General features: G+C 56.7%; 2 protein-coding genes across 8 annotated transcripts in view; one reads left to right on the top strand and one right to left on the bottom strand.

The window, feature by feature from the left end:
• Positions 1 to 12075, top strand: part of Slc25a25 (solute carrier family 25 member 25) — a 34278-nt gene extending 22203 nt beyond the window's left edge. For 3 of the 7 annotated variants that reach the window (XM_076845400.2, XM_076845406.2, XM_076845402.2), the window contains 10 exons: positions 4825 to 4951; positions 5035 to 5122; positions 5693 to 5728; positions 5943 to 6054; positions 7174 to 7332; positions 8701 to 8853; positions 9142 to 9249; positions 9339 to 9506; positions 9920 to 10070; positions 10158 to 12075. In XM_076845400.2, the coding sequence (XP_076701515.2) occupies positions 4825 to 4951; positions 5035 to 5122; positions 5693 to 5728; positions 5943 to 6054; positions 7174 to 7332; positions 8701 to 8853; positions 9142 to 9249; positions 9339 to 9506; positions 9920 to 10070; positions 10158 to 10342 (1287 nt within the window). In that variant the 3' untranslated portion in view covers positions 10343 to 12075. Of the gene's footprint in view, positions 1 to 2262; positions 2513 to 4824; positions 4952 to 5034; positions 5123 to 5692; positions 5729 to 5942; positions 6055 to 7173; positions 7333 to 8700; positions 8854 to 9141; positions 9250 to 9338; positions 9507 to 9919; positions 10071 to 10157 lie in introns of those variants that run through there. The other 4 variants (XM_076845401.2, XM_076845403.2, XM_076845404.2 and 1 more) reach the window with 3 other exon arrangements.
• Positions 12076 to 18895: 6820 nt separating this feature from the next.
• Ptges2 (prostaglandin E synthase 2) lies at positions 18896 to 23757 on the bottom strand. The gene is made up of 7 exons (XM_076843096.2): positions 23453 to 23757; positions 22360 to 22557; positions 21973 to 22031; positions 21567 to 21716; positions 21192 to 21392; positions 20300 to 20417; positions 18896 to 19502 (listed from the first exon to the last, which is right to left on the bottom strand). Exons 1-7 carry the CDS (start codon positions 23741 to 23743, stop codon positions 19374 to 19376), a joined length of 1146 nt encoding a protein of 381 aa, XP_076699211.1. The 5' UTR covers positions 23744 to 23757; the 3' UTR covers positions 18896 to 19373.
• Between the last annotated feature and the right edge of the window lie 2534 nt (positions 23758 to 26291).

Below are 26291 nucleotides of genomic sequence, written 5' to 3'. Positions count from 1 at the left end.
AATAAACTTTATTAGGAAACAAATATATCTAGTTTAACTTAGTTATTCAGTCAATTGAGTCAATATTTTCTTTTCTTTCTTTTTTTTTTTTTTTCTTGGTAGCACCCTGTACCTTGTGCATGCTAGGCAAGCATTCTACCACTACGCCATATTCCCAGCCCTAATAATTTCTCTTTTTTTTTTATGTGGTGTCTCACACATGTTAGGCGAGTGCTCTACCTCTGAGCCACAACCCCAGCCCTAGTCATTTTTCTTTTATATTGGAATACATAGTCTTCACTAAAATGAGATACTTCAATAGGTCTGTGTAACTTATCTTCACTCAGATGTGACCATAAATAATTTAACAAAGGAAGACTAGCATATTAAGATCCAATTTTATTTATTTATAAATGTGAGCTTCCTTTGAAATAAATAATACCTGGTGTTGTTCAGTTGGAAAAAAATGCCCTGACAGCTCTATTTGCAGATGCCCAGAAAAACAGGTCTGTGAGGTGAGTGGTTCTGTGTGTGTTTCCTGGGGCCTCAGACCATGCTCCCTCCCTTCAGGAGCCGCCAATGAAGCCCCTCCTGGGATCCAGGCACAGGCAGTGCTGGGAGAGAGACCAGTAGCCTTCTGCCTCCAAGGACTCCAACTGAAGAGATAAGAGGTGTGTTCAAATAGCTCCAGAGCAGAACATTCTGCCCTGAGCAGCTGAAGGGCCACCTGAGTGTCATGGCATTAGTGCAGGTTGTGCAGGAATCTGTCTGGATAATCAGATTGGTCCCGGTGCAGTCTGTGGCCTGCTTTTATAGGCCAGTCGTCAGGCCCCGTCTTAGGAGGATGTCCTTTTCTTTGTTATAATCTGCTTCACAGGGTTCTGCAGAAGATCAGCATCTTATTCCAGAATCCTCTCCAGAGGTTCTTTTGGTTTTGGTGTTGCTGGAGTTGGAACCCAGGGCCTGCCACATGCTAGGCAGGTGCTCTGCACTGAGCCATGTCCCCAGCCCTTCTTCCAGGTTCTTAACAAAGTTTCGCAGTGAGTTGGGAAATCCTTTTAGTTTTGCTGATCATCAAATGATAGCTATCCATTTTCATCCATTCCAGGCGTGCGAAGATGCAGTCTATATTAGTAAGTGGTACACTGTAGAAGGAACGAGGGTGGGGCCAGTCTCCTTCTCATCCTGGTGACATGGTCTCTTCCTCTGCAGCATGGATCTGCGGGGAGAGAACAGAGTGGAGAGGGTAGGCTGGCCTGGGAGATCATCCTCTATACCAGGTCTTTCCAGGACCTGAGATGTTTCTCTTTCTGAAAGCGTCTTTCTAAATCTGGGTAGCCTGGTGTAAGTTTCTTTGATAATGGAAATGCTCTGTGACCACACATTGGTGATCCAGCACTTGTAGTATGGACATACCACTGAGGAACTGAGTTTTAGAAGGTCTGCATATTGAATAGCAAAGTTCTGGGCCTGAAAGCTACCACCATACCAAGCTTGCTGGAGTTCTGAGTGGACATGAGCATTGGAGACTGTGCATCCCGTAGTACCTTGGATATGATATGCCTGGGAAGTCACTCAGCAGGACCTTTGGACTCTGCAGTGTTCTCCTTTCCTGGTCCCATCATGTCAGCTCCTTGGTGCTTCTGGCACCCCTGGAAAAGCCTGTAGGCTCACGGGTTGGTTCCTAAGTGCTTATGTTGCAGATGGCCAAAAAGTGTTCAGGCTCTGGGTACCGTGGGCTGTGTAGGGCTGGTGGCACTCTGAGCAGAAGTCAGCCAGAACCCAAGGCCAGGGCTTGGCCAGTCAGGCAGCCCCACCCCTGCCCTGTGGTATGAGCGGGCTCAAGGAGGGTCTGTGTCCAGTGTGGCGGGGGGACCTGGCTGTCAATCTCCTATCCTGTAGCTACAGTGGCCCCTGCAGGTATTGATTCTGTCTCTATCTGCACTGATTTTTGATGGGAATGATTTACTAGGGGAAGGGACATGTTGCATAGAGTGACGCATTTGGGGACCTTGCACGAAGACCGACTGTAGCCTATTTGTTCTTGGGAAGGATTTGCAGCCAGGGGGTGAAGGTTTGTTTGGGGAGGGTCCTCCTTTCCAGGAGTTAATACAGGAAACAGTGACGTCAGTCCTGATCTTTGCTCCTCTGCCTTAAGCAACCTGATGCCACTGTCACGGGCCTGTGCTCATTGGCTGCTGGCTAGACTTGGAGTGGGTGGATTTTTTTCAATTAAGTAAAAGGGCAGGGCTTGAGCAGCCAATGGCAGCCGAGCACCGGCATATCTTGTGTGTGAGTTTCCCGGGATGCAGCATTCCCCATTCTGGACGCTGCCAGCACTTGCTCCAGGGGCAGCTGAGCACCGTCTGCCAGCATGCTCTGCCTGTGCCTGTATGTGCCACTCATCGGGGAGGCCCAGACTGAGTTCCAGTACTTTGAGTCCAAGGGGCTTCCTGCTGAGCTGAAGTCCATCTTCAAACTCAGCGTCTTTATTCCTTCTCAGGAGTTCTCCACCTACCGCCAGTGGAAGCAGGTCTGTGTGGTGGTGGCCTTTGTTGAGTGAGTGGGAGAGTGACCTTGACACCAGAGTGGACAGGTGGGCTGAACTGCACCCGCCCTGCCTTCGAGAAAGAATGTCTGAAATGTGGGAGGTGTGATGTCTTGTGGCTGTGGCTGGAGTGGCTGGTTTTCTCTTGACTTCCAAGGAAGTCTGGAATTCTAGGGAGGCCCTTGTGGGAATCTTGGGGTAGAGTCCCTTTGGCTAAACTGGAGCTTCCTGAGAGGTACAGAGCTGGGGAGAAGCTGGCACTGGCCAGCTGCTGTGGGCTGCTTCTCTGGACTGGGGTGGAGGCCAGGAAGGACGTGAGGGAAGAGCCTAGAGGCTTCTCTTTGGAGGCTCATAACTTGGGGACTTTGCCACAGAGAAGAGCTGACCGTGCCCCTATGAGGCTGGAGCTGGCAGCACTGTGCCCTGGGTACAGAGGGGTGGGTAGGGAGCTTTCGTGCCTTTTAGAACCTCCGATGTCCCGGAGGAGCAGGGCAGCAGCTGAGAGAGCCTGAGTCTAAGCTACAGGGTCTAGGGGGTCGCTTGACTCCTGGGCTTTATCGGATCTCATGCTGTCCCTCAGTGCTTCTGGTGGCTGGGGGGGTGCATGTCCTAGGAAGGAGACAAGGTAGGCCAGTGTTTTGAGGCAGAAGCAAGCTCTTTGAGAATGTTTTTAAATTGGCTACAATGAGCACAGTTTTGAGTTTTCTGTATCCCAGGCCACCCAGCCCAATGAAGTGCTGGGTCATTCTGGTAGCAGGCAGCTTGGGGACCAGGTTCTGTTCTGCTCCTCCTTAGATGGCACGTAGGTTATAGGCCCAATCCTGCTGGAAACTGGAGCCCCATGCAGAGTTTCTGTCACTCTTGTGTGAGAACCCAAAGTCAGCAGGAGCCAACGTAACCCCAGATGGCAGAGGAAATACCCACCTACGGCTGCCCCGCTTTCCAGCTGTGCTGCATGCACTGCTCTAGCGATCACGTCAGGTCACAGGGTGTGTGCCCAGGCCTCACACCCATCAGGGGCTCAGGACATCTGAGAGGGAGACCATGATGGCACTCTGTGAGAGCACAGGCTAACCAGTAGTCCACCGATTCCTAGACCCCAGCAGACTCAAAAGACTTGAGACCTGTGTTGATTTATGGAGAATGAATGAATTTCTCTTTGGGAGAATCAGGGACACAGGGAGACATAACTGTTCTCAGGAGATTATTAGTTTACATTCTGGGTGTTGCTGAGTTGGAGTGACTCAAGTTTGCTTCTACCTTCTTGACATTAACCTGTAGGGAGGTGGCTCAGAAGCCCAACAGGCCCAGCTTGAATCTGCCCATCATGTCCCTGGCTGTGTGACTTCAAGTAAATGCTTTGCCTCTCTGAAGTCCTGCTCTGTAACATGGGGGAATGATAGACCCTGCCTCCGAGAGCTGTTAGAGAGGCTTCAGTAGCATTTAGCAATTTAGTGGCAGCGGGAAGCTCCAGGAAAGGATTGCTTTTTTTGTGGAGAAATTCCAGTTGCTGAACATCCAGCACAGAGACAGGTGCAGAGTCTTGGAACCTCACAGCCAAGGAACAGGGTCTCTTAAAGGCCTCTCAGGCCACTAAACAATTATTAGAGCTAGTCTGGTTTTCAGCGCCTGGTTAGGAGAGCTGGGGTTGGTTATGTCATCTGAAACCAGGGACTGGCAGTGCCATCAAGAGCCCATGCCCAAGAATAGTCACCCTTGCTTGGTTCCTGTGTCTTCCGCCACCTCCAGAGTGTCCCTGGCAGTGTTTCCGCCGAGCGGGCATTGCTCCGTACCTTCACCCTGGCCACCAAATTGTTCTTGAGCCAATGCCACTGGTGGAGAGGGAGGGGCAGGTAAAAAGAGCAAAGCCTCAGAGTTCCTTAGGGAATTTGGATTCCAGAGCCAGCCACCTGTTGGCAGGGAACTCAGGGCTGAGGCCTGGTACTAGGGGCCAAGCTGTAGGGGAGCCAAGCAGCTGACCCAGGCTGTGTGACAGGCTTGTCTCAAGAATTCTTGGGAGGAACAGACCCCAGGCTGGCCCGTTGGCCTCTATCTGAAGGATTCCTCCTGGGGGCTCTTTGCTTGTCAGGCAAACAAGATGAGCCCCTAGGATCTAAGTGGTGGCTCCGACGGATGAGTAAATTGCTATGGTGGCTATGGAGGTAGACAAAGGCATCTTGGGTCTCTGGGGTGACGTTGGTTTAGATGAGTGGAATCACTTCCTGGGGAAGGGCCCCATGAGCCAAGGAAAGGCTGGAGCATGAGCTAAAATAAAAAATCTTACTTTTGTCTTCTAGAAAATTGTGCAAGCTGGTGACAAAGACCTGGATGGGCAGCTGGACTTTGAAGAGTTCGTCCATTACCTCCAAGACCATGAGAAGAAACTGAGGCTGGTGTTCAAAAGTTTGGACAAAAAAAATGATGGTGAGCTTTACTTGCAAATCCCAGCTGGCCAGCCCTGACCCCACCACCTGGCCAGCCTGTGCCCATGACCCTTGTCATTACAGGACGAATCGATGCACAGGAGATCATGCAGTCCCTGAGGGACCTGGGAGTCAAGATCTCTGAGCAGCAGGCAGAAAAGATTCTCAAGAGGTGAGTGCCCGGCAGCCTCTGGTTGGCTTAGGCAGCCGCAGGGCTGTGCACTGTCCAGAGAGCTTGGCTCGCGGTTGCAGAGGATGGCTGAGTGGCCCGCCCAGGCTAGCTCCCCTTTGAGAATCACGGATCACCTGGAATTTCCCCCATTCATCATGACCCATGAAGCGCAAAGACTAGTTGGGGGAAATTTCAAGTTGTGAAAGGCGTCCCTTGAACATGTTCTCTGCCCGGGCTGGAGGAGATGGGGCTTGAGTGGCCTTGACCTGGGGAGACTTCTCTTCAGGCTGCTCCGAAAGAGCTTCCTGGCGGGCAGAGACTCTGGGAAGCCAGAGGACATAGCCCAGGACCTCGCTTCTCCTGGCTGTCTTTCCCAACTCCTGGGGCTGAAAGCTGGGCCACAGGAGCAGCCCTCGTTCCTCGTACTCCTGGGGCCTGTCGCTGGGGGGCTCGTGCTGCGTCGTGCTGGCCGTCGCGCTGTGGGTGTGTGCTTGCCGCACTGACGCCTGCTCAGAGCACTTATGTGTGTTTCTCCTCTCTCCTCTGCTTCTTCCTTTGTCTGTCTATCAGAATACGCGCGGGCCATTTCTGGGGCCCTGTCACCTAGTAAGTATCCATGTTGCCCCCGTGACCACCTCCTTCCTTAGCTTCCGTGCCTGATGGGTGCGGGGTGCTGTGGGCCAGGCTCGGTGGGCCGTGGAGCTCCTCAGCCCTTTCTCAAGGGCATGAGGAGCCCTCTGCTCCTGCCTCAGCATGCCTGGAGGTGGATATGCGCTGGCAGATGGGGCGTGATCACACAGGGGTGGCTTCTGTCTCGCAGCATGGACAAGAACGGCACAATGACCATCGACTGGAACGAGTGGAGGGACTACCACCTGCTGCACCCCGTGGAGAACATTCCCGAGATCATCCTGTACTGGAAGCACTCCACGGTGAGGCCCTCCCACCAGGGCACTTCCTCTGCTGACCCCACAGGTCCTCTACCCAGCACCAGCTGTCTTTCATTCCCAGGGCTAGAGCGGGCTCCCCCATGCCCCCTCTTCAGCAGCGGTAATGTCCCCTCCACTGCCAGCCCAGTAGAGCCAGCCATACCCGCCCCCTCCTGGTTTCTCACACCAGCAACCCAAACAACCCAGTTGTCCCCCAGGTACAGTTACCTTAGCTGGGAGTCCCCTCTGTCCCCAAATGCCACCTGTGGCATCAAGGTACATTTCAGACATTCCTTTCTTGATTCTCCTTCCTCTCCCAAAGCCACGTGATCATCCTGGGGGTGGGGTGGGGGGGGAGAGGTGACGCTGTGGAGGACACAGACCGCTCTTGCGTGCACCCTGCTTCCCTATTCTTTGGTGTGGCTTCTCTGTAGCAAAATGAGCATGTCCCCACAGTAACTGGCACATGGCTCTGTACCCGTCAGTGTGGTTCCAAGTAGATGTGGATCTGTGCTGACCCCCCTGCCCAAGACCGGACCCTTTACCACTTGCTTTGTCCCTCCAGCCAGTCCTGCCTGGAGGTCCTGTCCACCCTGGACCATGGGCCAGGCCAGGGCTTGCTGGATGAAAGTGAGTCCGGCTCCCGAGTTCAGCTTCAGCGAGTTCAGCTTCAGCGCAGCTCCGATCTCGGGCTACAGCCTGGGTCAGGGCAGGACTGGCTCAAACCAGCCCAAGTGCTACCCGGAGTAGCCTGTTTGCTGAGGCCTTACACAATGTTCTGCCAGCGTGATCCAGTTACACATCAGGGTTCAGGGTTCTTTCAGCCCTGTCAGCCTGGGATCCCCACAGAAGTCCCTTTTAGCGGGTGAGAAGTGCTGTCCAAAGGTTGTGTAATTGGTCCCATCCAGCTGTGCTCGCCTAAGTTGTCTACCTGGGAGCCATGGGCAAGCTGAGACCTTTGCCAGGTTCACAGAGTGACAGGGAAGAGCCCCAGTGTGCCTCCTACCCAGATTTGCCACGTTCTCATGGTTCACGTGGTCCCCTGCGCCATGGCCACTTGGGATGGTGGGCGATGACTGTGTCTTGAGCCAAGCTGGTGAACTCTGCTGGTCTTTCTCACAGATCTTTGATGTGGGTGAGAATCTGACGGTACCTGACGAGTTCACTGTGGAGGAGAGGCAGACAGGGATGTGGTGGAGACACCTGGTGGCAGGAGGTGGGGCAGGGGCCGTTTCCAGAACCTGCACGGCCCCGCTGGACAGACTGAAGGTGCTCATGCAGGTGAGCAGGACAGTGGCCCACACCTGATTCTTCACCCTGGGGTTTATTGGTCGGTTAGTTTCTCCTTCCCCTGGCTGGATCCCTGCTGTGGCTCAGTAGTAAGTCAGATTGGAATTACTTCTTAGACCAAGTCCCAGCAGATCCCGGCCTAGGTGACATTTCGTGTATAGCCGATCTAATTTTATCTCAGGCCCTTAAGCCAGGCATCACCTTACAGCAGCTTAAGTGGACCAATGAGGCTAGTGACACCTGGTGTGGCAGAAGCTGATTCCCTTCAGCTCATCCATGGGGGGGCGGGGGGCAGGAAGATCCTCACCTGACCCAGGTGCCAGTTGGAAGCAGCACCTTACCTTGGCTGGGTGTGCAGCTCCACGTCCACAGGGCAGAGATAAGCTCACTGATGTCAAGGGAAGAATTGTGAAATGGGGACACTCTGGTGGACTTTGATGTCTCTCTGAACAGCAGCTGAACACCCTCTGTCCACTGGCTTGCATCTGCCACTTTTCATGCCTGGAGCCCTCTCAGAAAGGGCACCCTCCCCGCCCCTTGGCCCCCCTGGTCCCCCTATGAGCGTTAAGGCTAACTGAGATCTCCCTCGACCTCCAGAACCCTGGAGACAGTGGTCCAGGAAAAGAAGTGCTAGCCCTGGGCTCACATTCCAACCCCCTCCCTCCCAGCCCTGTGCCCTTGATGTGCACTTCACCTTCCAGGACCTCAGTGAAAATACAGGGCTTGAACAATCGCCTCACTGGTTTAACAGAATTTCCAGGAATGTCTAGAGATTAGAGCAGCCCTTGGGTGAGAGGGCGTGGTGCGTGGGAGGGACCTAGTCTATGATCCCTGAATCTGGAGCCAGCCCCCGGGTGAGCAGGGAGAGTAGAGGGGCCCCCTGTGACTGAGGGGAATGGAGGGGTCGGTGTGACTGAGAGGGGATTAGAGGACCTGGTGTCACTGAGAGGGGAATAGAGGGGCCTAGTGTGAGCTGAGCGTGCTCGATGGAGGCGCGTCGTGGAATTTTCTCTACTTTGAGATATATATGTTTGAACATTTTCCATGAACAAAAGCTCGATGGGGTTTTGTTGTTTGTTTTTAATTTTTAAAAAGTATTCCTCGTGGGCAGACCAAGGCTCAGTGGTAGAGCTCTTGCCTGGCACGCACCAGCTCTGGTGCCATCGTCAGTACTGCACAAAAAGAGAAAAAATAGTCCTTGTGAGGGTGTAAACTTTAGCTGAGTCTAAACCAGAATTAGTCACACTTGAATCTCATGGTACCAAGCTGCTCTTCAGATTCCCAGTAGGGAAGAGGCTCTCCCTGGTAGACAGGCAGCCCGTGCTCCACCCAGTCCCACTCACCACTTGTCCCCCTCAGGTGCACGCCTCCCGCAGCAACAACATGTGCATCGTGGGTGGATTCACGCAGATGATTCGAGAGGGAGGGGCCAAGTCACTCTGGCGGGGCAATGGCATCAATGTCCTCAAAATTGCCCCTGAGTCGGCCATCAAATTCATGGCCTACGAGCAGGTAAGGGCCCGGTCGGCGAGCATCTGCATAGGGACTAGGTTCCCTAGTCTATGATCCCTGAATCTGGAGCCAGTCATTGTACCCAGGGCACAGCAAGGGGTGGCAGGAGATCTGGGTCTGGCTCTGCTGCCAGTTCACTTTGGGCCGGTTTCTTCCATTTCTGGTGAGCTTAAAATGGGTCAGGGCCACCAGTCTCAGGCACATCTGAACAGCTCTGTGCGGAAGGGCTGGGGGAGCAGCAGGAGCTGTGCCCTCTGGGTACATTGGTTTGTTTTCTCCCTATTCTAGATCAAGCGTCTTGTTGGTAGCGACCAGGAAACGCTAAGAATCCATGAGAGGCTTGTGGCGGGTTCCTTGGCCGGGGCCATTGCCCAGAGCAGCATCTACCCTATGGAGGTAAGAGGACGCCTGGACGGGGGCGTGTCGTAGTGCACATGGTGTGGGGACAGGAGGGTCGTGCTCATGCCCCACCACTCCTGTTGCAGGTTCTAAAGACCCGGATGGCCCTGAGGAAGACAGGCCAGTACTCGGGCATGCTGGACTGCGCCAGGAGGATCCTGGCCAGAGAGGGGGTGGCTGCCTTCTACAAAGGCTACGTCCCCAACATGCTGGGGATCATCCCCTATGCCGGCATCGACCTAGCCGTCTATGAGGTGAGGCCCTAGAGGGCTCCCGTCCCAGGAGCAGGCAAAAGGTTCCACCCCTGCCTCCGACATGCCCTTCCCTGCTGTCTCCCTGGTGGACCCCAGGGCAGTTAGGACAGGAGGCAGTCTCACCTCTTTACTCCTGTCACCGTGCCAGCGGCTGTGCCTCAGCGACTCACAGGCTGAGGACACTGCAGCGGGGGCTGTGTGGGGAAGGGTCTCCCTCCGCCTCATCCCTGCTTTGTCCCAGCCAGAATCCATAGTGAAAGAAGGGTCAGGCTGGCCAGGAACTTGGCCAGGCCCAGGCCACACAGCCTTGTGGATCCTGCATGATAGGAACATCTCAGCGTGGGTCCAGTGACTGCCCCACGGTCGACTACACGCCAGCTGTCTCCGGGCTCAACCCGTTCCTCCCTCCACAGACGCTCAAGAACGCCTGGCTGCAGCGCTACGCGGTGAACAGCGCAGACCCCGGTGTGTTCGTGCTCCTGGCCTGCGGCACCATATCCAGCACCTGTGGCCAGCTGGCCAGCTACCCACTGGCTCTGGTCAGGACTCGGATGCAGGCACAAGGTAAGCCCAGTCCCAGACCAGTCCCCGTCTCCCAGGCAGGTTGGGAGGGCCAACAGAAGACAGCTGACTGTTGGCATCTCTCTGCAGCCTCCATCGAGGGCGCTCCCGAGGTGACCATGAGCAGCCTTTTCAGACAGATCCTGAGGACCGAAGGGGCCTTTGGGCTATATCGGGGACTAGCCCCCAACTTCATGAAGGTGATTCCAGCCGTGAGCATCAGCTACGTGGTGTATGAGAACCTTAAGATCACTCTGGGTGTGCAGTCACGGTGACCCGAGGGCAGGTGGACTTGCTGACCCTGGCTGCAGCCAGGGTGTCCAGCCATCTCATTCTGTGAATGTGCCGACAACACTAAGCTGACTTAAGCCAAGCTGTGAAACCTGGCAGCGCGCAGGGAGGGGCGGGGAGGCTGGCAGGCCTCGGCTTGTCCTGCTGACCTGCAGACCCTCGTGACCGTTCCAGGGAGGGTCCCTGGGTTTCCTCAGGGTCCAGGGGTCAGCAGGACCCGTGCCTATGCGCCTAGGCACAAGACATTTCCTGCAGCGCCTGCCACATAGCGAGCTTGGGGATAGCTTTGCTCTTCCATCTCGTCCCCACAGCCCGGCCCTGCCGCTGGCCCACTGAGTGTTCCTGTGCCTGTTTTGCATCCCTCCCCCTGATTCGCTGCGGTAGGAGTAGGGCCACCAGCCCACTCCCAGCCATGAGAGGTGACTGCCTGCCTCTCAGACCCACCTCCGACCTGCTGTGTCAGCACAGGGCATGGCCCGGGAAGGTGGGGGTCCTGCTTGGGTTTCTGAGCTCTCACAGAGGGCGCCTGGGTGCACGCGCTGCCTGGTCTGCAGCGTGACGGGGAGCTCGTGCTGGACCTGCAGTCCCCTGGCTTCTGTGTCTGGGTCTTGTGCTCTGAGCTGGCCCAGACTGTCAGGACTGGCACCAAAACCGAACTCCTCGTCCCCACTCTGTGGCATAAGGGCAGTGCCCGGTCATGTTTTATTGCCAAGAGCAGAGTTTCTGCCCTGTATCCGCCCTGCTGAGGGATGGGCAGAAGGCCCTGGTCCTGTGCTGCTGGGGAGGGTCTTGGAGAGGCAGGTTGGGCAGTGCCCTGTTCCTTGCTCCCCAAGGAAGATGGGGAGTGGGTGGCTGGACTGCACGAGGTCTGCTGACCCCCCAGGGATTCGTGTCCATCCCAGCGGGGGTGAGGTGGGACCAGCTCACATTCCACTGATGTGACACAGCACACTGCTTGGAGCCTATTTATTTTGTATTTATTTGAACAGAGTTATGTCCTATTTTTATAGATTTGTTTAATTAATAGCTCATCATTTTCAAGTTCATTTTTTATTCATATTTATGTTCCTGGTTGATTGTACCTTTCCATCTCCACCTGGTGGGGATGGGGGAGAAGAGGGAAGGGCCTCGGGAGTGACCCTTCCTGGGCCCACACCAGCGTCCTGTCTGGTCTGTCCAAAGAAGTTCCTCTCAGGACTGAGACAGGAAGACGAGGGGAGAAGCCCCGACTATGGAGAATGCACCCCTTAGCCGGTCGGCAGCTTGTCCCCAGGAGGCCTGAGACCTGGAGGGGGAGGGGCAAGGGGAAAAATCCCGGCCATGGGTGGGTGACAGTCCCAACCTTGCCCGGACAGGGAGTTCTTTATTTCATCCTTTTTGAATGACAGGGTAGTGACATGCCACTCATCGTGAGCTTGTGACAAGGGTAGGGCTGGAGGACAGGGTGGCCATTTTCACACCCCAGCCTGGAAGTGGGCCCCTCCCTCGCAGCCCACAGCTGCCCTTGCTTGGTAATGCTGGTCAGCTGGCCACTTGACATTTGCACCTCCATTCCCCAGAATGGCCTGATGAGGACAGTTTAAATAGGATGCAAAGATCAATGCAAAAATTGTCATATATAAATATATAGTTAAAACTGGAATTTGTCAAAAAGCAGATTAAAGAATTGGAAGTTGTCATTCAAAACAGCCTTCTAATAAAGTTGTTTCAAAGCTGCTGACGGAGCCAGGGTTTTCTTGACTTCCTTGCCTCCCTCGACCTTTCATGCTGATCCAAGCCAGTGACCCTCTGAGAACTCAGTCTGGTTCCTGTCACTACAGGGAGGGTCACATGTTAGAAACTGAATCCTTTCATTTCCCACCCAGGGCCTGGGCTGCTTGCCCTCTTGGCTCCATGGAAACTCCCTTTTAATGTGGTTTTTGATTTGGGGTGTTCTGAGGAGGCACCTGTGCTCGGTTACCTCTCCTGGGGCTCCTTCCTCAGTGCTCTCCTGCTTAGCCGTCTCAGATGGTGTCACTCCCTCCTGCTTGGAGTGCCATCTAAGTGTGGCCTCCAGACACCACCAGCCTCCCGGGTGGCTCGGCCCTCTTTCCAGCTTTCAGCTGCTGGAGGGCCTGGAGGGCCGAGCAGCCTCAGGCCTCTCCTTAACCATCTGGTCGCTGTCACTCATCTTGCTGGAGATGACTTTCAATAGCTGTGCTCAGGTGATCCCCGTTTTATACATGAGCCAGCTCCAGGTTCACCCATCCAGCTATGAACTCAGCCTCAGCTGACGGTCATCTCGAGCGTCTCGTGTCCAGGGCAGGCTCCTTCCCAGCTCTTCTTCCAAACCTGCCTGTCTTCATCTCAGCAAGCACACTCCCTTCCTCCAGTGACTTCAGTCCCATCAATCAGCAAATCCTATCAGTGATACCTTCAAATATATCTGGAGTCTGACCTCACAGTGTCCACCGCTGCTCGTGGTCAGAGGCAATGTCATTTCTTACCTGGGCCATTGCCAAAGTTCCTAAACTTGTCTCCCAGGCTTCCCTCCACTCTGCAATCCAAGCTGCGCTAGAGGGACCTTGTACAACCTAGTCCTGGTTCCTGTCACTCAACCCTCCATGAGGAGACAAGCCACCAGCTGGGAGAGACTCTGCAGTTTCTCATCCAACTGAGCATCTGTAACTCGAACTGGAAAATATGGCCCAGATAAAAATGGGCACTTCACAAAGGAAGGTGACTGGCCAAAGAGACGGGAAGGGACTTAGTGCCATTCGTTGTCAGCAAAACCAAGGGGGAAGCATCCGTGCAGGTAGAGTAACTAACTAACTAGTCCGCAGCACCCAAGTTGATGGAGAGTCTGCAGCAATAGAGCCTCCGCTGATGGCAAGGTCAAGTGTGAAGCGTTGGAGGGAACTTCGTTTCCAGTAAAGTCAAACATTTTTCTTGTGACCCAGCTTTCCCCTAAGTAGTACCCTCTTTTCCCCAAAACCCTGTGTCTGGCTGACAGCAGGAGGAGAGAACCAAGACCTCTGTCTGCGTCCATTGAGGGACGCCACTGGGCAGTACATGGGAATGAATTGCAGAAACTACAGGCGATAACAGGATGAACCTTACAGCACCGAGAATCCAGACCCCCGAGCAAGAGTGCTAGGCCCTGAGCGCCCCTGGGTCGTCTCCAGGGTGGTGGCTGCCTTGGAGGGAGAGGTCGTGGTGTGAGGGGAGAAGTGTCTCCCTTCTCACCTGTATATAAAAGTACCCTTTGTGGCTTCCAGGGTCTCCGGCATCTGCCCACCCTGACCAAAGGTGGGCTTACCTGCACAGAGGTGGCCTGGGCAGTCCCCAAGGCCCTGGTGTGCTGGGAAAATGGCCTTTCTCAAATCAGCGTTCACTTTCTTTCTGCAAAACTGGGGTTGAACCCGAGCCTCTCATGTGCTCGGGATGCTCTGTCACTGACTCCATCTGGCCCTTTTTATTTTATTTGGTGACAGTCTGAGTTACTGAGGCTGGCCTTACACAAGGACTCCAAAGTGCTTCAAGTTTCAGGCCCCTCAAAACCTCTCTTGGGCTACTCCGAAATGTGCTTGTCTTCAGCAGGTGGCTCCATGAGGCGTTCATTAAGTGACTGTCCATGGCGTGCTGATGGCCCTGGACATCAGAGGCCAGGCAGGACTGCTAGGGGAGGGGAGCCACAGCTCAGGGACTGGCCCTGGGCATGGATGAATAGTGTCCCCCTAAAATTTGTGTCTCCCCCAGAACCTCAGAAGATAGCCTTACTTGGAAACAGGATCACTGCAGATACAGTCAGTTTAGGGTGAGTTCATTCTGGATTAGGAGGGCCCCTAAATCTAGTGATCAGTGGCCTTCAAGAAGAGGGAATGTAAGACAGACCCATGAAGGAGAGACTGGCCTGGGAGGCTGGAGGGCATGGCTGCAGTGGCCAGCATTGACTTCCTGTGCCTGATACCAAGGTGATAGGCCTTCGTCATGCCCCAGCTCTCAGGTCTTGGCAAACTGCTATCCAGCCTCTCACCTGTCCCCATTCATCCATCCTCAACCCCCTGCGCTAGAGGCCAGGACTCCTCAGCACTGAGGCCAACTCTGGGGACACTACAGGTGGTTGCTGCACGTAGCCTGCTCAGGCCAGCCTCCCTGCGGCAAGCTCATATCCTCTGTCCCTTTGTCCTGTCTGAGCTCCTGTCACCTTCACAAGGCCTTCACACCCACCTTACTTAGGATTTGGCCTCTCCTGTCCCTTTCATTGCTTGGGCTCTTAGCTGTTCCCTCCTCCTGGGCCTGAGGGTCTCTGTGGGCCACATTCTCTGCTGTTCTCTGCTGAGCCTCTAGGCTAGCTTTCCATGGTAAACCTCAGTTTGCTCATTAGCAAGATGGGCACAGAACCTTCCTTACAGCTCTGAGGGGGAAGGGCTGTCCAGCTTCATAGGAAGGATCAAAGTTAAGCTGAGCTTCAGACCAGCGTGTGGCCCCAGCCCTGCTCTCCAGGGAAGCTGGCTGCTGGCTGCCCACAATCCAGACCTCACTGGTCTGAGCGGGTTGGAATGTAGGGGAAGGGTGGGAAGAGGAGGAGCTGGGGTTGGGACCCAGCTGCCCAGAGTGGACCTTGGCCCCTGCCCCCAAGCACCAACTAGCCCAGAGTGGCAGGAGCTAGGTGGGGGGCCACTGCAGGTAGAGCAGGAGTAAACTGAGGCCAGAGACGAGGGCCCCAGGTTAACCACCGCCACCTGCTCTTGGCTTCTTGATCTAGGCTGGCCAGGAGAGCAGAGGCCAAGGAGGGAGTGCTCTTGGTCATGTGCTATCACGCATCAGGCAGCCCTTGGCCCCGAGGGGCCATCATCTCTGAACAGCCAAGGGGGAGAGGGAGCTGACCCAGCCTTAACCCTCATCCTCACTGGCCCATTCTCTTGACTCCACCTGGCTTAGAGCATTTGTGTTAGTGTCTCACGGTGGCAGCTGCTACAAACCCAGGGACAGGTGTAGTCCCTCACAGTTCTGGAAAAAGCCCGAGAAGTCACGTGAGTTTCACTGACTGAAATACAAGGGTCACAGGATGGGTTTCTTCTGGAGGCTCTGGAGCTGGGCGTGGAGGTCCAGTTCCCTGCCCCTTCCTGCTTCTGGAGTTTTCTGTGTTCCTTTTGACCTGTTCCTGCCCCTCCAGCTGCTGTGCTTCTGCCACCCCATCTCTTCTGCATCAAGTCCCCCCACCCCTCCCTTGTCTGGGGACACTTGGGATTATATTCAGGGCCCATCTGGATAAGCTCCCCATCTCTGAAGGCATTTTAATCACATTACAAACCCTTTTCCCTGCAGAAAGTATGACGCAGGGAGTAGGGTGTGGATGTATTCGGGCCACACTGTCCCCCCTCACACACCTCACTGTCAGCATCCTTCCTGTTGGACTGGTTAAATGCAGTAAGAAACAGCTGCAAAACTATACTGCCATTAGAATTGGTGGGGACAGCCACCTCCTGGAATATGTTTGTAATCTAGAGACTTCAGCACAGGGCTAGGTGTGGCTCAGCGGGACAGCGCTGGCCCAGTGTGAGCAAGACCCTGGGTTCCATCCCCAGCACCAGGAAAAAAAAAGATCACAGAAACTGATGCCAGCAGATCTGGGTCCCCCTGCTGCCTCTGCCCCTTAATTAACTGTACCACACAAAGCAAATCACTTCATCCTCTGGTGCCTCAGTTTCCTTATATGTAAAATGGGCATGTTTGACCCAATCTCAGGGATCTTTTAGGATTAAATGAAGTAACACCTGGAAAGCATTTGAAACAGTGGGTTGCCACAAAATAGGCCTCATTGACTGCTGCATGTATATACTTAATATACAGTAGGTGTGTGTTTGTGTGCAGGATATGTGAGCGACATAGAATAATCTAGCCGGCACGGTGGCGCACACCTGTAATCCCAGCGACTCAGAAGGCAGAGACAGGAGGATCGAGAGTTCAAAGCCAGCCAAGCCAGCCTCAGCAATTTAGTGAGGCACTAAGCAACTCAGTGAGACCCTGTCTCTAATAAAATACAAAATAGGGCTAGGGATGTGGTTTAGTGGTCAAGTGCCCCCGAGTTCAATCCCCAGTACCCCGCCCCCGCAAAAAAAAATAATAATAATCTAGAAAATTGTATATCCCAAAATGTCAAAAGTGGCTAGGTGGACTGTGAATATTTTGCATCAACTTTTTATCAACCATTTCTATTTCTTTACAGTAAACATTATTTGCATAACCAAATGAAAACAAGCAAACCAGAATTCTCATGGGTTTGCGTCCCCAGGGATTCCCTGGCTCCCAGGGAGAAGGGATCATGCTGTTCTCACTTCCTGCTGCTCTTGACCCTGAGCTCTGGAATCCAGCCAGAAATACAGTGGGAAATGTGTTCTTCTGAGGCAGAAGTGCACCCACCCACCCATGAATGCCCTCATGTGTCATCTTCCAAACACCCCCCAACTCTGACCTCACCAACACCAAGGAGGTTTACTCATGCATTTCACAGGAGGGAAGGAGCTTGTCCAAAGTCAGCTAGCAGTGGCAGGGTCCCAACTCAGGCCTATGCCACTAAAGGACATGTGCCAGGCGCAGTGGCGCATGCCTGTGATACCAGCGGCCTGGGAAGCTGAGGCAGGAGGATCGCGAGTTCAAAGCCAGCCTGAGCAATGGCGAAGTGCTAAGCAACTCAGACTCTGCCTCCAAATAAAATACAAAATAGGGCTGGGGATGTGGCTCAGTGGGTCAAGTGTCCCTGAGTTCAATCCTCAGTACGCCCCCAAAAAAGACAAGAGACATGACCTGAGCATGTAAAATGTGGAGTAAGAGTTCCTGACTTGAGGACTTTTATCTTGGAGATGCGTTTTTTTCCTACTTGCTCATCTTCAGAGCCTGGGCAAATAGAGTCCCTGACCAATGAAGGTTGCCCAGGGAATGGACCAGGGGCAGCCCTGGTCCTGTTTCCTGCAGGGTGCTGCAGACTCTAGCGCCCTCTGGTGGCTACAGGAAACACTCCAAGAAAACTACCAAGCTGGTGTGTGTCGGGTGTTACTGCGGGAAGATGCTGGGCCCTGTTGGTGCCCTGTGGTGGCCGTGGGCTGACCAGCCATTCTCTAATGCTAGTCACAGGGAACCAGGGATCAGATCTGACTAGCACAGTTGGAACACCACAGATGCCAGCACCTCCCCACCCAGAGCGGGGGGGTGGTGGTGGTGGTGGTAGAAAAACCCCCAGGAGCCACTGCCTCCCAGCATGCCCCCCCCCCATGGCCACCCACTAACCCAACCGGGCTGCTTTCCATGCAACGGGAAGATGAGAGAAAATGTGATTTCCAAGTCTTGGAGATGGACAGAGGCACTGTCTGGCAGCCAGGGCTTGGTGAAGAGAAGCGAGAACAGGGCGCACAGCAGGGACACTCCCGTGGCCACGGTGTCGGTGTCGTGGACACTAGGTGCACAGCTTATCACAAGCGGGACACACCAGACGCCCCCTTTGGGAGAGTTTGGGACTGACAGAGGCCAATCAGCCTCCTGGTGCCAGAGATGTACCAGGGGACAACCCTGGACAGGATCTGAAAGGGGCAAAAATAGCCTGTCTGAAGAGAAGGGAAGTGAGAGGTGGGGGACGAGGGGGGGACGCAGAGGGAGGCGTAGCCAGGCTGGCCTGGCTCTGGGCTGGCGCCTCTCCCTCCTCCCGCAGCCTGGGGGCCTGGCACTCAACGCCCCAGAGGGGGCAGGGGCAGGGGCAGGGGCAGGCACAGGGGCAGGGTGAGTGGCCTGTGGTGTGTCCCAAAAGGGAGTACTGGGTGGCCCTGAAGGGCAAGACAGTGACACGTGCTGACAAGGAGACCCAGGATGCCCGCAGCAGCCCGCCGGGGAAACAGGGCCAGGCTCCAGGGCGGCTCCCGCCTGGCAGAGCGCTAGGCACACCGCCACCTCCTGTGATTTCAGTGATTATGAGGAACATGCTATTTTTGTTCTAAAAATACTAATAAAGTAAAATCTTAAGACTTTCCCAAGAGGGTCTGGGGACTGCCGAGTCCACCCTCATCAGAGGGCCCAGAGTTCAGCTCACTGGCCGCACTCTGGAGGCCCCTCCGCAGGCCACGCCTCTCAATGGCACCTGGGGAGCAGGAACCCCACCGGGTGCTCTGCTCAGGGTGGGACCCTCCACAATCCCACCCTTGTTCTGGAAGACACTGGCTACAGACCCCACCCCAGCCTACAGGTGACGGCCAGTGGGGTCACCTCTAAAGTGCGTCTCTGAGGACCACGTTTGAACCACCCAGTCACCTGGACCTGGACCCTGCTCTGAGCTGGCCTCCTGCTGTGTGCCCCACTATATCTTGTCAACTGAACGCCCACAACTCTCCGGTGAGCAGGGCTACTGCACCCATTTCACAGATGAGGAACCGGAGGCTGGGGTCACTCACTCCATGGCAGTGAGCCACCTTGCTCCCACCGACTGCAGACACTAGACCAACGGCAGTTACTGCTGTGGCTTGGCCCTGGCTCTGGCCACACGGACCTCAGGACACAACTACACAGGGGAGCAGCAAACTTTTTTTTATTGCAAATGTGCCAACAGTCCCAGGCAGCACCTGGGAACGGAGGAACCTGGGGCCTGGGGAGGGGACTCTTCTGGACTGGCCTACGCCTGCATCCACAGTGGGAGCCAGGCTGACCCCACCCTCAGGGTGTGGCCCCAGGACAGCCACCAAAAAACTCACCAGAAGGCTGAGGCAAGAGGTCCAGGATGGAGGACTGGACCTGGGCCTGGTGGGAGCAGGAGGGAGGAGGAGGGGTGGGCTCTCCACAGCCTGTGACCCTCGGGTGTCATGGGGAGATCCAGCCCGGGCCCTGCCCAGTACCCAGGCCCTACGGGCATTCAGGAGTCCGAGGCTGGGGAGGTGGACACGGGTAGACACCCCCGCCACTCCCAGCACACACAGCTTCGCAGGGCCCGGCCAGGCCCCGGTTCCCAGCAGCTGGCCTCCTCTGCTGCTACCCTTTGCCGGGCGGGGCCTCTCAGTGCACTGGGGGGGCCTCGGCAATGGCCTTCTCCACCCGCAGGTACCAGGGCTGGATGTGCGTGTGCCGCATCAGGTCGTCGAAGGCCTCCAGACCCTCCATCACCCGCAGCACGCCATACACTGCCTGGGGTGGGGACAACGGTCCTGAGGCCGGGCCAGATGGGCATAGCGGCCCCAGGGAGCACCCAGACCTGTCTGCTCCTCTGCCAGCTGTGTGCCCGGGGCCTGTCACATCCCCACTCAGACCTCATGACCCACTGAAGGGTCAACTTTGCGCATGGGGCTTGAATGAGATGCACAGGATGGCTGTCGCCTGCTCCTTCTAGGCAGGAGTCCACCTCCAGTCTCCCTGGGGAAAATGTCCTCCCGGCTCTCAGGGCCTGAGATTTGGGGAGGAGATCCCAGGACTCCACTCTAAGGCCCAGGCCACTCTGGCTGTTGACCTGCTTTGCTCTTCCTTGTTTTGGTGGCTGGGCTCGACCCTGGGCCTTGCGTGCCAGGCGCGGCTCCACCACGGGGCCAGCCCAGCCTTGCAGGACTGCTTCAGAGCTGCCACTGAAGCCAGGCAGTAAGACTTTGCCGGGTGGAAGCCTGGAGTCCCACCCAGACCTGCCCAAGGCTGACCAACCCCAGGGAAGGCAGGATTGAGACGATGACGGGGACAGTCTCGGCCCTGATGCTGCCCTTGGGCCCCTGGATCCAGCCAGGCCTAAAACCCACCCCTCCCCTGGACTTGTCAGTTATGGGAACAGGACAGTTCCTTGTAGTCGGCTTTTCCCTTAGGCTACTCTGAGCTGGGTCTCTGCCCCTGAGCGGGGGCACGCAGCTGCCTCTGGGTGGTCACAGCCCTGGCCTGGGCTTTCCTTCCAGTCCCCCACCCCAAGGCCTCATCTGGGCACTGCCCACCAGCACTATACCTACCAGGTCAGCAAGGTTGGGCGTCTGGCCCCCCATGAAGGGCCGGTCGCCGCCGACTGCTGCCACCCACTTGTCGGCCGCCTCATAGAGGTCCTCCCGCACGTCATCCCGGAGGTGGTGCCTGGCAGGAGCAGGGGGTCCCATCAGGAGGACGCTCCCTGGCCCAGGTGGAAGCAGGGCCTCCTCTGGGGAGTGGGAAGGCTGGGTGAGCAGGGCAGCCCCCACATGACAGGAGGCACCTACAGAGATGTCCCAGATGGGGTAAGGGGCAGCGACTCACCCCAGCACAGGAGCGAAGGAAGGCATGAGGCAGTCCCCATGGCTTCAGTCCCCAAGGGGATCAGGCGTGCTGGACCCGTCCCGCCTTGCCTCCAGTGGCCCCCGTCCCGCCTTGCCTCCTCTGGGCCTCCATCCCACCTTGCCTCCTCTGGGCCTCTGTCCCGCCTTGCCTCCTCTGGGCCTCCATCCCACCTTGCCTCCTCTGGGCCTCCATCCCACCTTGCCTCCTCTGGGCCTCTGTCCCGCCTTGCCTCCTCTAGGCTCCATCCCGCCTGGCCTCCTCTGGGCCTTTGTCCTGCCTGACCTCCTCTGGGCCTCTGTCCCACCTTGCCTCCTCTAGGCTCCATCCCGCCTTGCCTCCTCTGGGCCTCCATCCCACCTTGACTCCTCTAGGCTCCATCCCGCCTTGCCTCCTCTGGGCCTCCATCCCACCTTGCCTCCTCTGGGCCTCTGTCCCGCCTTGCCTCCTCTAGGCTCCATCCCGCCTGGCCTCCTCTGGGCCTCTGTCCTGCCTTGCCTCGCCTCCTCTGGGTCCCATCTCCCGCCACCCTCCCCAGGGGTTAACGGGACCAGCACACAGAGGGTCATGCCTCGGGGCACATGCACACGCCATCACCTGCTCTTGAGGCGCTTGCTGATGAGGTACATGGCGGCTGCGCCCGCGTACTTGGCCATGGCGCCCTCCAAGGCCCCGAACTTGCCCTCACGGACGATGTAGTCGAAGGAGGCCAGGGCCTCGGCGGGCGTGCGGTACACGTTGGGCGAGATGAGGTGCACCAGCCAGTCATCCGCCCACTGCCGCCACTTCATCTCCTCCCTGCAGGCCCAGGAAGGACATCAGGGCGAGTGGACTTCCCAAGCCAGGGCCTGGAGTGCAGGAGCACAAGGCTCCCCACAACCTGCCCACACTCCAGGGGTGGTGGCCTCCTGCGCTCTCCCACACAGTCGGTGTGTCCTCGCCACTACCCTAGGGGGCCCCGGTCCCACTCACGTCCTCGCCTCCTTGCCACCATACATGCGCTGGGCCTCCTTCTCGTCCAGCATGAGCCAGTACTTGTTGCAGAACTCGGTCACCTCCTTGCCCTGGTCATTCATAGACTTCATGGGTGGGTAATAGGTGATGACCTCTTCCAGGGGCTGCCTGTGAGAGAGAGCCACATTCTCACCAGCTCCTTCCTTCTCCTGTCCCCTGGCCCACCAACCCAGCCTCACCCAGCCCAGCTGGAGCCAGGACTGACCCATAAAGGCTCTTCACCCTCTTGAAGCAAAAAGGATTTGGGTTAGACACCAGGAGCACGTCCCTGACAGAGGTCTCGGGGGAGGACAACACTGGCCCATTCTGGAAATCTCAGCAGCAGCCCACCCCCGCCTACCTGGGCTTCCCAGGGACTCCTTACCCAGACACCAAGTAGGTTTTGAGGGCACTGATAATGACAGAGGAATCGTTCAGTTGTTGCTGAAAGAGAAGAGGAGGTTTGGATCAAAGGTTCTGGCTGGCACCGGTAGGACCCACTGGCTCCTAAAAACACTGACACCAGGGCTGTGAGTGAACTGGTTGTGTGGGACCTGAACCCTGTTTATCCATCCTCAAGGACTGTTCCCCAAAACCAATGCCCCCTGAGCTTGGCCCTCCCTTCCCTCAGGCCCTCATTCTGCCTCAGGGCAACCAAGTGTGGCTAATGGTGGGGGCAGGAGCCGGGGACCCCTGTGTCTGGGCCCAGCCATGCACCACAGGGCCAGAGTCAACCCAAGACAGAGCAAGGTGGGGAGTCCCTGAGGCTCACCAAGCTGTCTCCATCCTGGGCCACCAAGATGGGCACCTTCCTGTATGAGGAGAATTTGATCTCAGTCCGGCGCACAGGGTTCACCTCCACCACCTCGTAAGGCAGGGCGTGGAAGTCCAGGAAGGCGCGGACTTTGCTGCAGAAGGGACATGTCTTGTACTGGTACAGGGTCAGCTGCAGGCGGCTGGACAAGGAGAGCTGGGGGGGAGCAGAGGAAGGGCTTCTGAGGCCTGGCACCCCTGCCCAGGCCCCATCTGGGCAGACACCTTTCCCAGGGAGTCTTTTGAGTTGACCCTGAGAATATGGGGAGAACAGGGTGGCAGGCAGGGAAGGGGCTGCCGAAGCGGATGGCCCAGGTGTAGGCCGCTGGCAGGCCTCAGGCAGGGCCAGCACCTGTGGAAGGTCTGCTTAGAAGAACCCTCCAGTGTCTCTGCCCAACACTGTGCAGACACTGATCGTCTCCCTCCAGTCCCAAAGGACAGTCCCAGGCTGTGCCTTTCTCCAGCGGCAGTGCACCAACCCCAGGGACCTCTGGGTGAGGGGACAGAGCTATTTGGTACCCAGGCCAGCACAACTCAGTTGGTCCATCTCAATTCTGCAAGGGGGAGGGCTGACCAGTGCCGCCAGGACCACCTCCCTCAGGGCTGGGTTCACAGGGGAAACCCGGGCTGGACACAGGTGGGCAGGGCGCCACGCCTAATCCACTCCCCACCCCGGGTCAGGAAAGGGGCATCCGCATGAGGAGGGGGCTGTAGTGGTGCAGCCTACAAGCTCTCAAGGGTGGCTGAGTCACCAAACGGCTGGAGGGACACCTTCATTTCAGGGCCTGGAGTCAAAGGGTCACTAGTTCCATGAAAGTGCTGCTGCTTCAGACACAACGATTTCATGAGAAATACACACAGTTCTGGGTTAGTAAGCAGCAGTCGCGTCCCCATTTTACAGATGAGGAGGCTGCCGGTTGACACCTAAGGCCGAGTCGCTAGCCCAAGGTCACAAGCAGGCGGAGGCGGCGACTCCCGACCCCACTGGTTCCCAGGAGTCTAGTTTCGTCGCTGATCCCAGAATCTCCATCCACAGCCCAGCCAGGCCTTACCTGGGCGGCTGAGCGCTCGGCGCGGAGGTCCTGGGCGCGCAGGTGCCACCGTGCGGTGTGGTACAGCCCCAGGGCGCCCCCCAGGGCTAGCGCCGCCGCCCCCAGTAGCCGCGGGCTCCCCTTGCGGGCTGCGGCGGCAGGGGTCCCCGGGCCACCCGCAGCCCCCGCGAAGCCCGCCCGGCTCTGCGCGAGGAATGGTGGCCAAGGGCGGCCGCCCAGCCTCTCTGCCAACGCGAACCGACCGGGCCACAGCGCCCGAGCCGCCCCAGCCGCCCGCGCCGCCTGGGCCATGTTCGTTCCTCCGAGGCCACGGGCGGGCGCGCGAAACCAAGACGCGCAGGCTCGGGCTCTCCTTAAAGGGCCGGGTTCCGGAAGCCCGGCGGGTTGCCTAGGGTGACGGTGACGCCGAGCTGGGACCGGCAGCCCTATTCGGATTAGCCGTGTGGGCCAACCAGAGCCGCAGAAGTACACCCGGGGGTGTCTGGAAGCGACTCAAGGCCCTGGCTTCCGAGGGTGCGTCTGCAACAGGTGTCGGCGGTGATCGGCGCGTACCTGCGTGCCAGCCGCGGCTCGGCCACTCAGCGTGCTGCGTGGCTTCCGAGCGGGGCGACAGCCTGCGATACGTGGTTAGTCTCTTCTGCAGTGTGCACCCATTCGAAAGAGATTGAATCCTGACGACCGTCAAGGAAAGGGCCCCGGCTGCAGTGGCCGCGGTGGGGGCCCGACCCGAGGTGGCGGCGATTCGGGCTCTTTCTGCCCTCCCGAGTACACCTCTGCGGTAACCCGAACCATAAACTTTTCCAGACCCAAAGCGGGGCCTAGGAAACCACGTGTCTCAGGCAGCCCACGCGCAGCGCCGGCTGGCCGACCCGGAGGCCCCCGGGCAGGATGGGGCAGAGCAGGAGTCTGGGTTGCCGCGCCTCTCCGCCGGGCTCGCTCACCCAGGCTGAGCGCCAGAGCCTCCACCGCCTAGGCTTCTCGGAGGGCAGCCCTGGGAAGGCCCCACCTGGTGGCCCGGAGGGGCGTGGCTGGCGGAGACGGGCGGAGATCCGGAGGGGCGGGGCGTGCTCGGGCTCCGCCCCGCTCCGTCTCCGCCTTCCACCCTCCCTGCCTAGGGTTCTGCCACTGCCTCTACCTTGAGACCTGAGGCCGCAATGTCGGGCCCCCATGGAGTCTGGGCATGCGGGTGGAGATGGAAGCCCAAGGCGAGGACAGTGGCTTAGGAGAAGCAGGTGACTCAGGGGCTGCTTTGCTTTCCCAGAAAGAATTGGAGCCAGGACAGGGACCTGGAAGAGCTCGAAGAATCCTCCCAGTACTCCCTTGGATACTGAGTTGTAGGCACCGTGTCCGAGGTGCTGGGCCAACTGGTCTCTGGGAACCGCAACACTGGAGCACCTTTTACAAATGGGAAACAGGCGGATTCAGGGATATCGCCCATTTGAGATTTGTTCCAGCTACTTCCTTTAGCCCCTAGGGAGATCAAGACTTTGAGATGGACCTAATGGAGCTTGACTGGCTTGGCTTAGCTGGAGGCACTGATCCGTGCCCCTAGCCACCTGGCTTTGTTGGTGTGACCTGTTTACAGCCTGTTGCAGCCACAGCACTGCTGGGGAGCAGGAGAACCATCAACCATCACCTCTCTTTGCCTTTTCCAACTTGAGTTTTCCCACTTGCAATGCAGGAATAATGAAAGATATCTTCTGCATTGAGATGTGTTCAAATTAAGTGGGGGGAAAATGAATGGGGAGAGGCTGGTGAGATTGATATGAGACTGAGGCCTGAGACACCCCGATTTTTTGCCCACCCAGCAGCTGCTCCACCCTAGGATAGGATGCTTTATCCTTTACTAAATCTAGGAAGGAAACCCAATGCCCAGTTCGTCTGCCAGGGCAAATTTCTTCTCTTTTTGTCCTCTTGACCAAGACAGCTCTTGGCTTGCTGTACAGTGCTGGTTCTGCCTCACTGCCCTTGGTCCCTGTGGTGCCTCTCAATTCATTCCAGCACTGGGCCATCTGCTTAATGTCCACGGGGCCTCAGGGCAGAGGAACAAGCTGTAGCTGAGCAGGATGAAGACCTAGACTCAAGTCTGAGTGAATCTCGGGGCTAAATAAGGGAAAGGGGAGTTCAGTCTGGGCCTGAGGCGCCATCCCTAACTATCTCTCAGCCCCAGCCTGTCCCTGATTGCACCCAACCCAATCCTCTACACCAGCCCTGCTCCTACCCGACCCTTTCTCTCTGCTCCTTCCCTGGCTTTTCTCCTCCTTGACTGTTTCCTGATCTGAGTCTCGCCCTCATCCTCCCCTGAAGGCCAGATGAAGGGGCAGAATGCTGTCTGACTATTGCTACGGATTGAATGTATGTGTCCCCCAAAATCTATAAGCAGGAACTTAATACCCAGTGTGACAGTGTTAAGAGGTGAGAATTTGAGGAGGTAATTAAACCACCTCTCATGAATGGAATTAGTACTCATGAAGGGGCTTCAGGGAACTAGTCAGACCTTTCTTGCCTTCCACTCCTTCCGTTATGGCGAGGACACCTGCACAGTGCCAACCATGGGGAACTGGCCAGACCCTGCTGGTGTCTTTTTTTTTTTTAAAGAGAGAGTGAGAGAGGGAGAGAGAGAGAGAGAGAGAGAGAGAATTTTAATATTTATTTTTTAGTTTTCGGCGGACACAACATCTTTGTCTGTATGTGGTGCTGAGGATCGAACCCGGGCTGCACGCATGCCAGGCGAGCGCGCTACCGCTTGAGCCACATCCCCAGCCCCCCTGCTGGTGTCTTGATCTTGGACTTTCCAGCTTCCAGAAGTGTGGGCAATAAATTTATATCATTTTTAAAT

This window comes from Callospermophilus lateralis, chromosome 2, assembly GCF_048772815.1.
Source record: "Callospermophilus lateralis isolate mCalLat2 chromosome 2, mCalLat2.hap1, whole genome shotgun sequence".
In the NCBI taxonomy this organism is placed as follows: Eukaryota; Metazoa; Chordata; class Mammalia; order Rodentia; family Sciuridae; genus Callospermophilus; species Callospermophilus lateralis.
The sequence above is the reverse complement of the archived record's forward strand: the minus strand, read 5'-3'. Positions and strand labels throughout refer to the sequence as shown.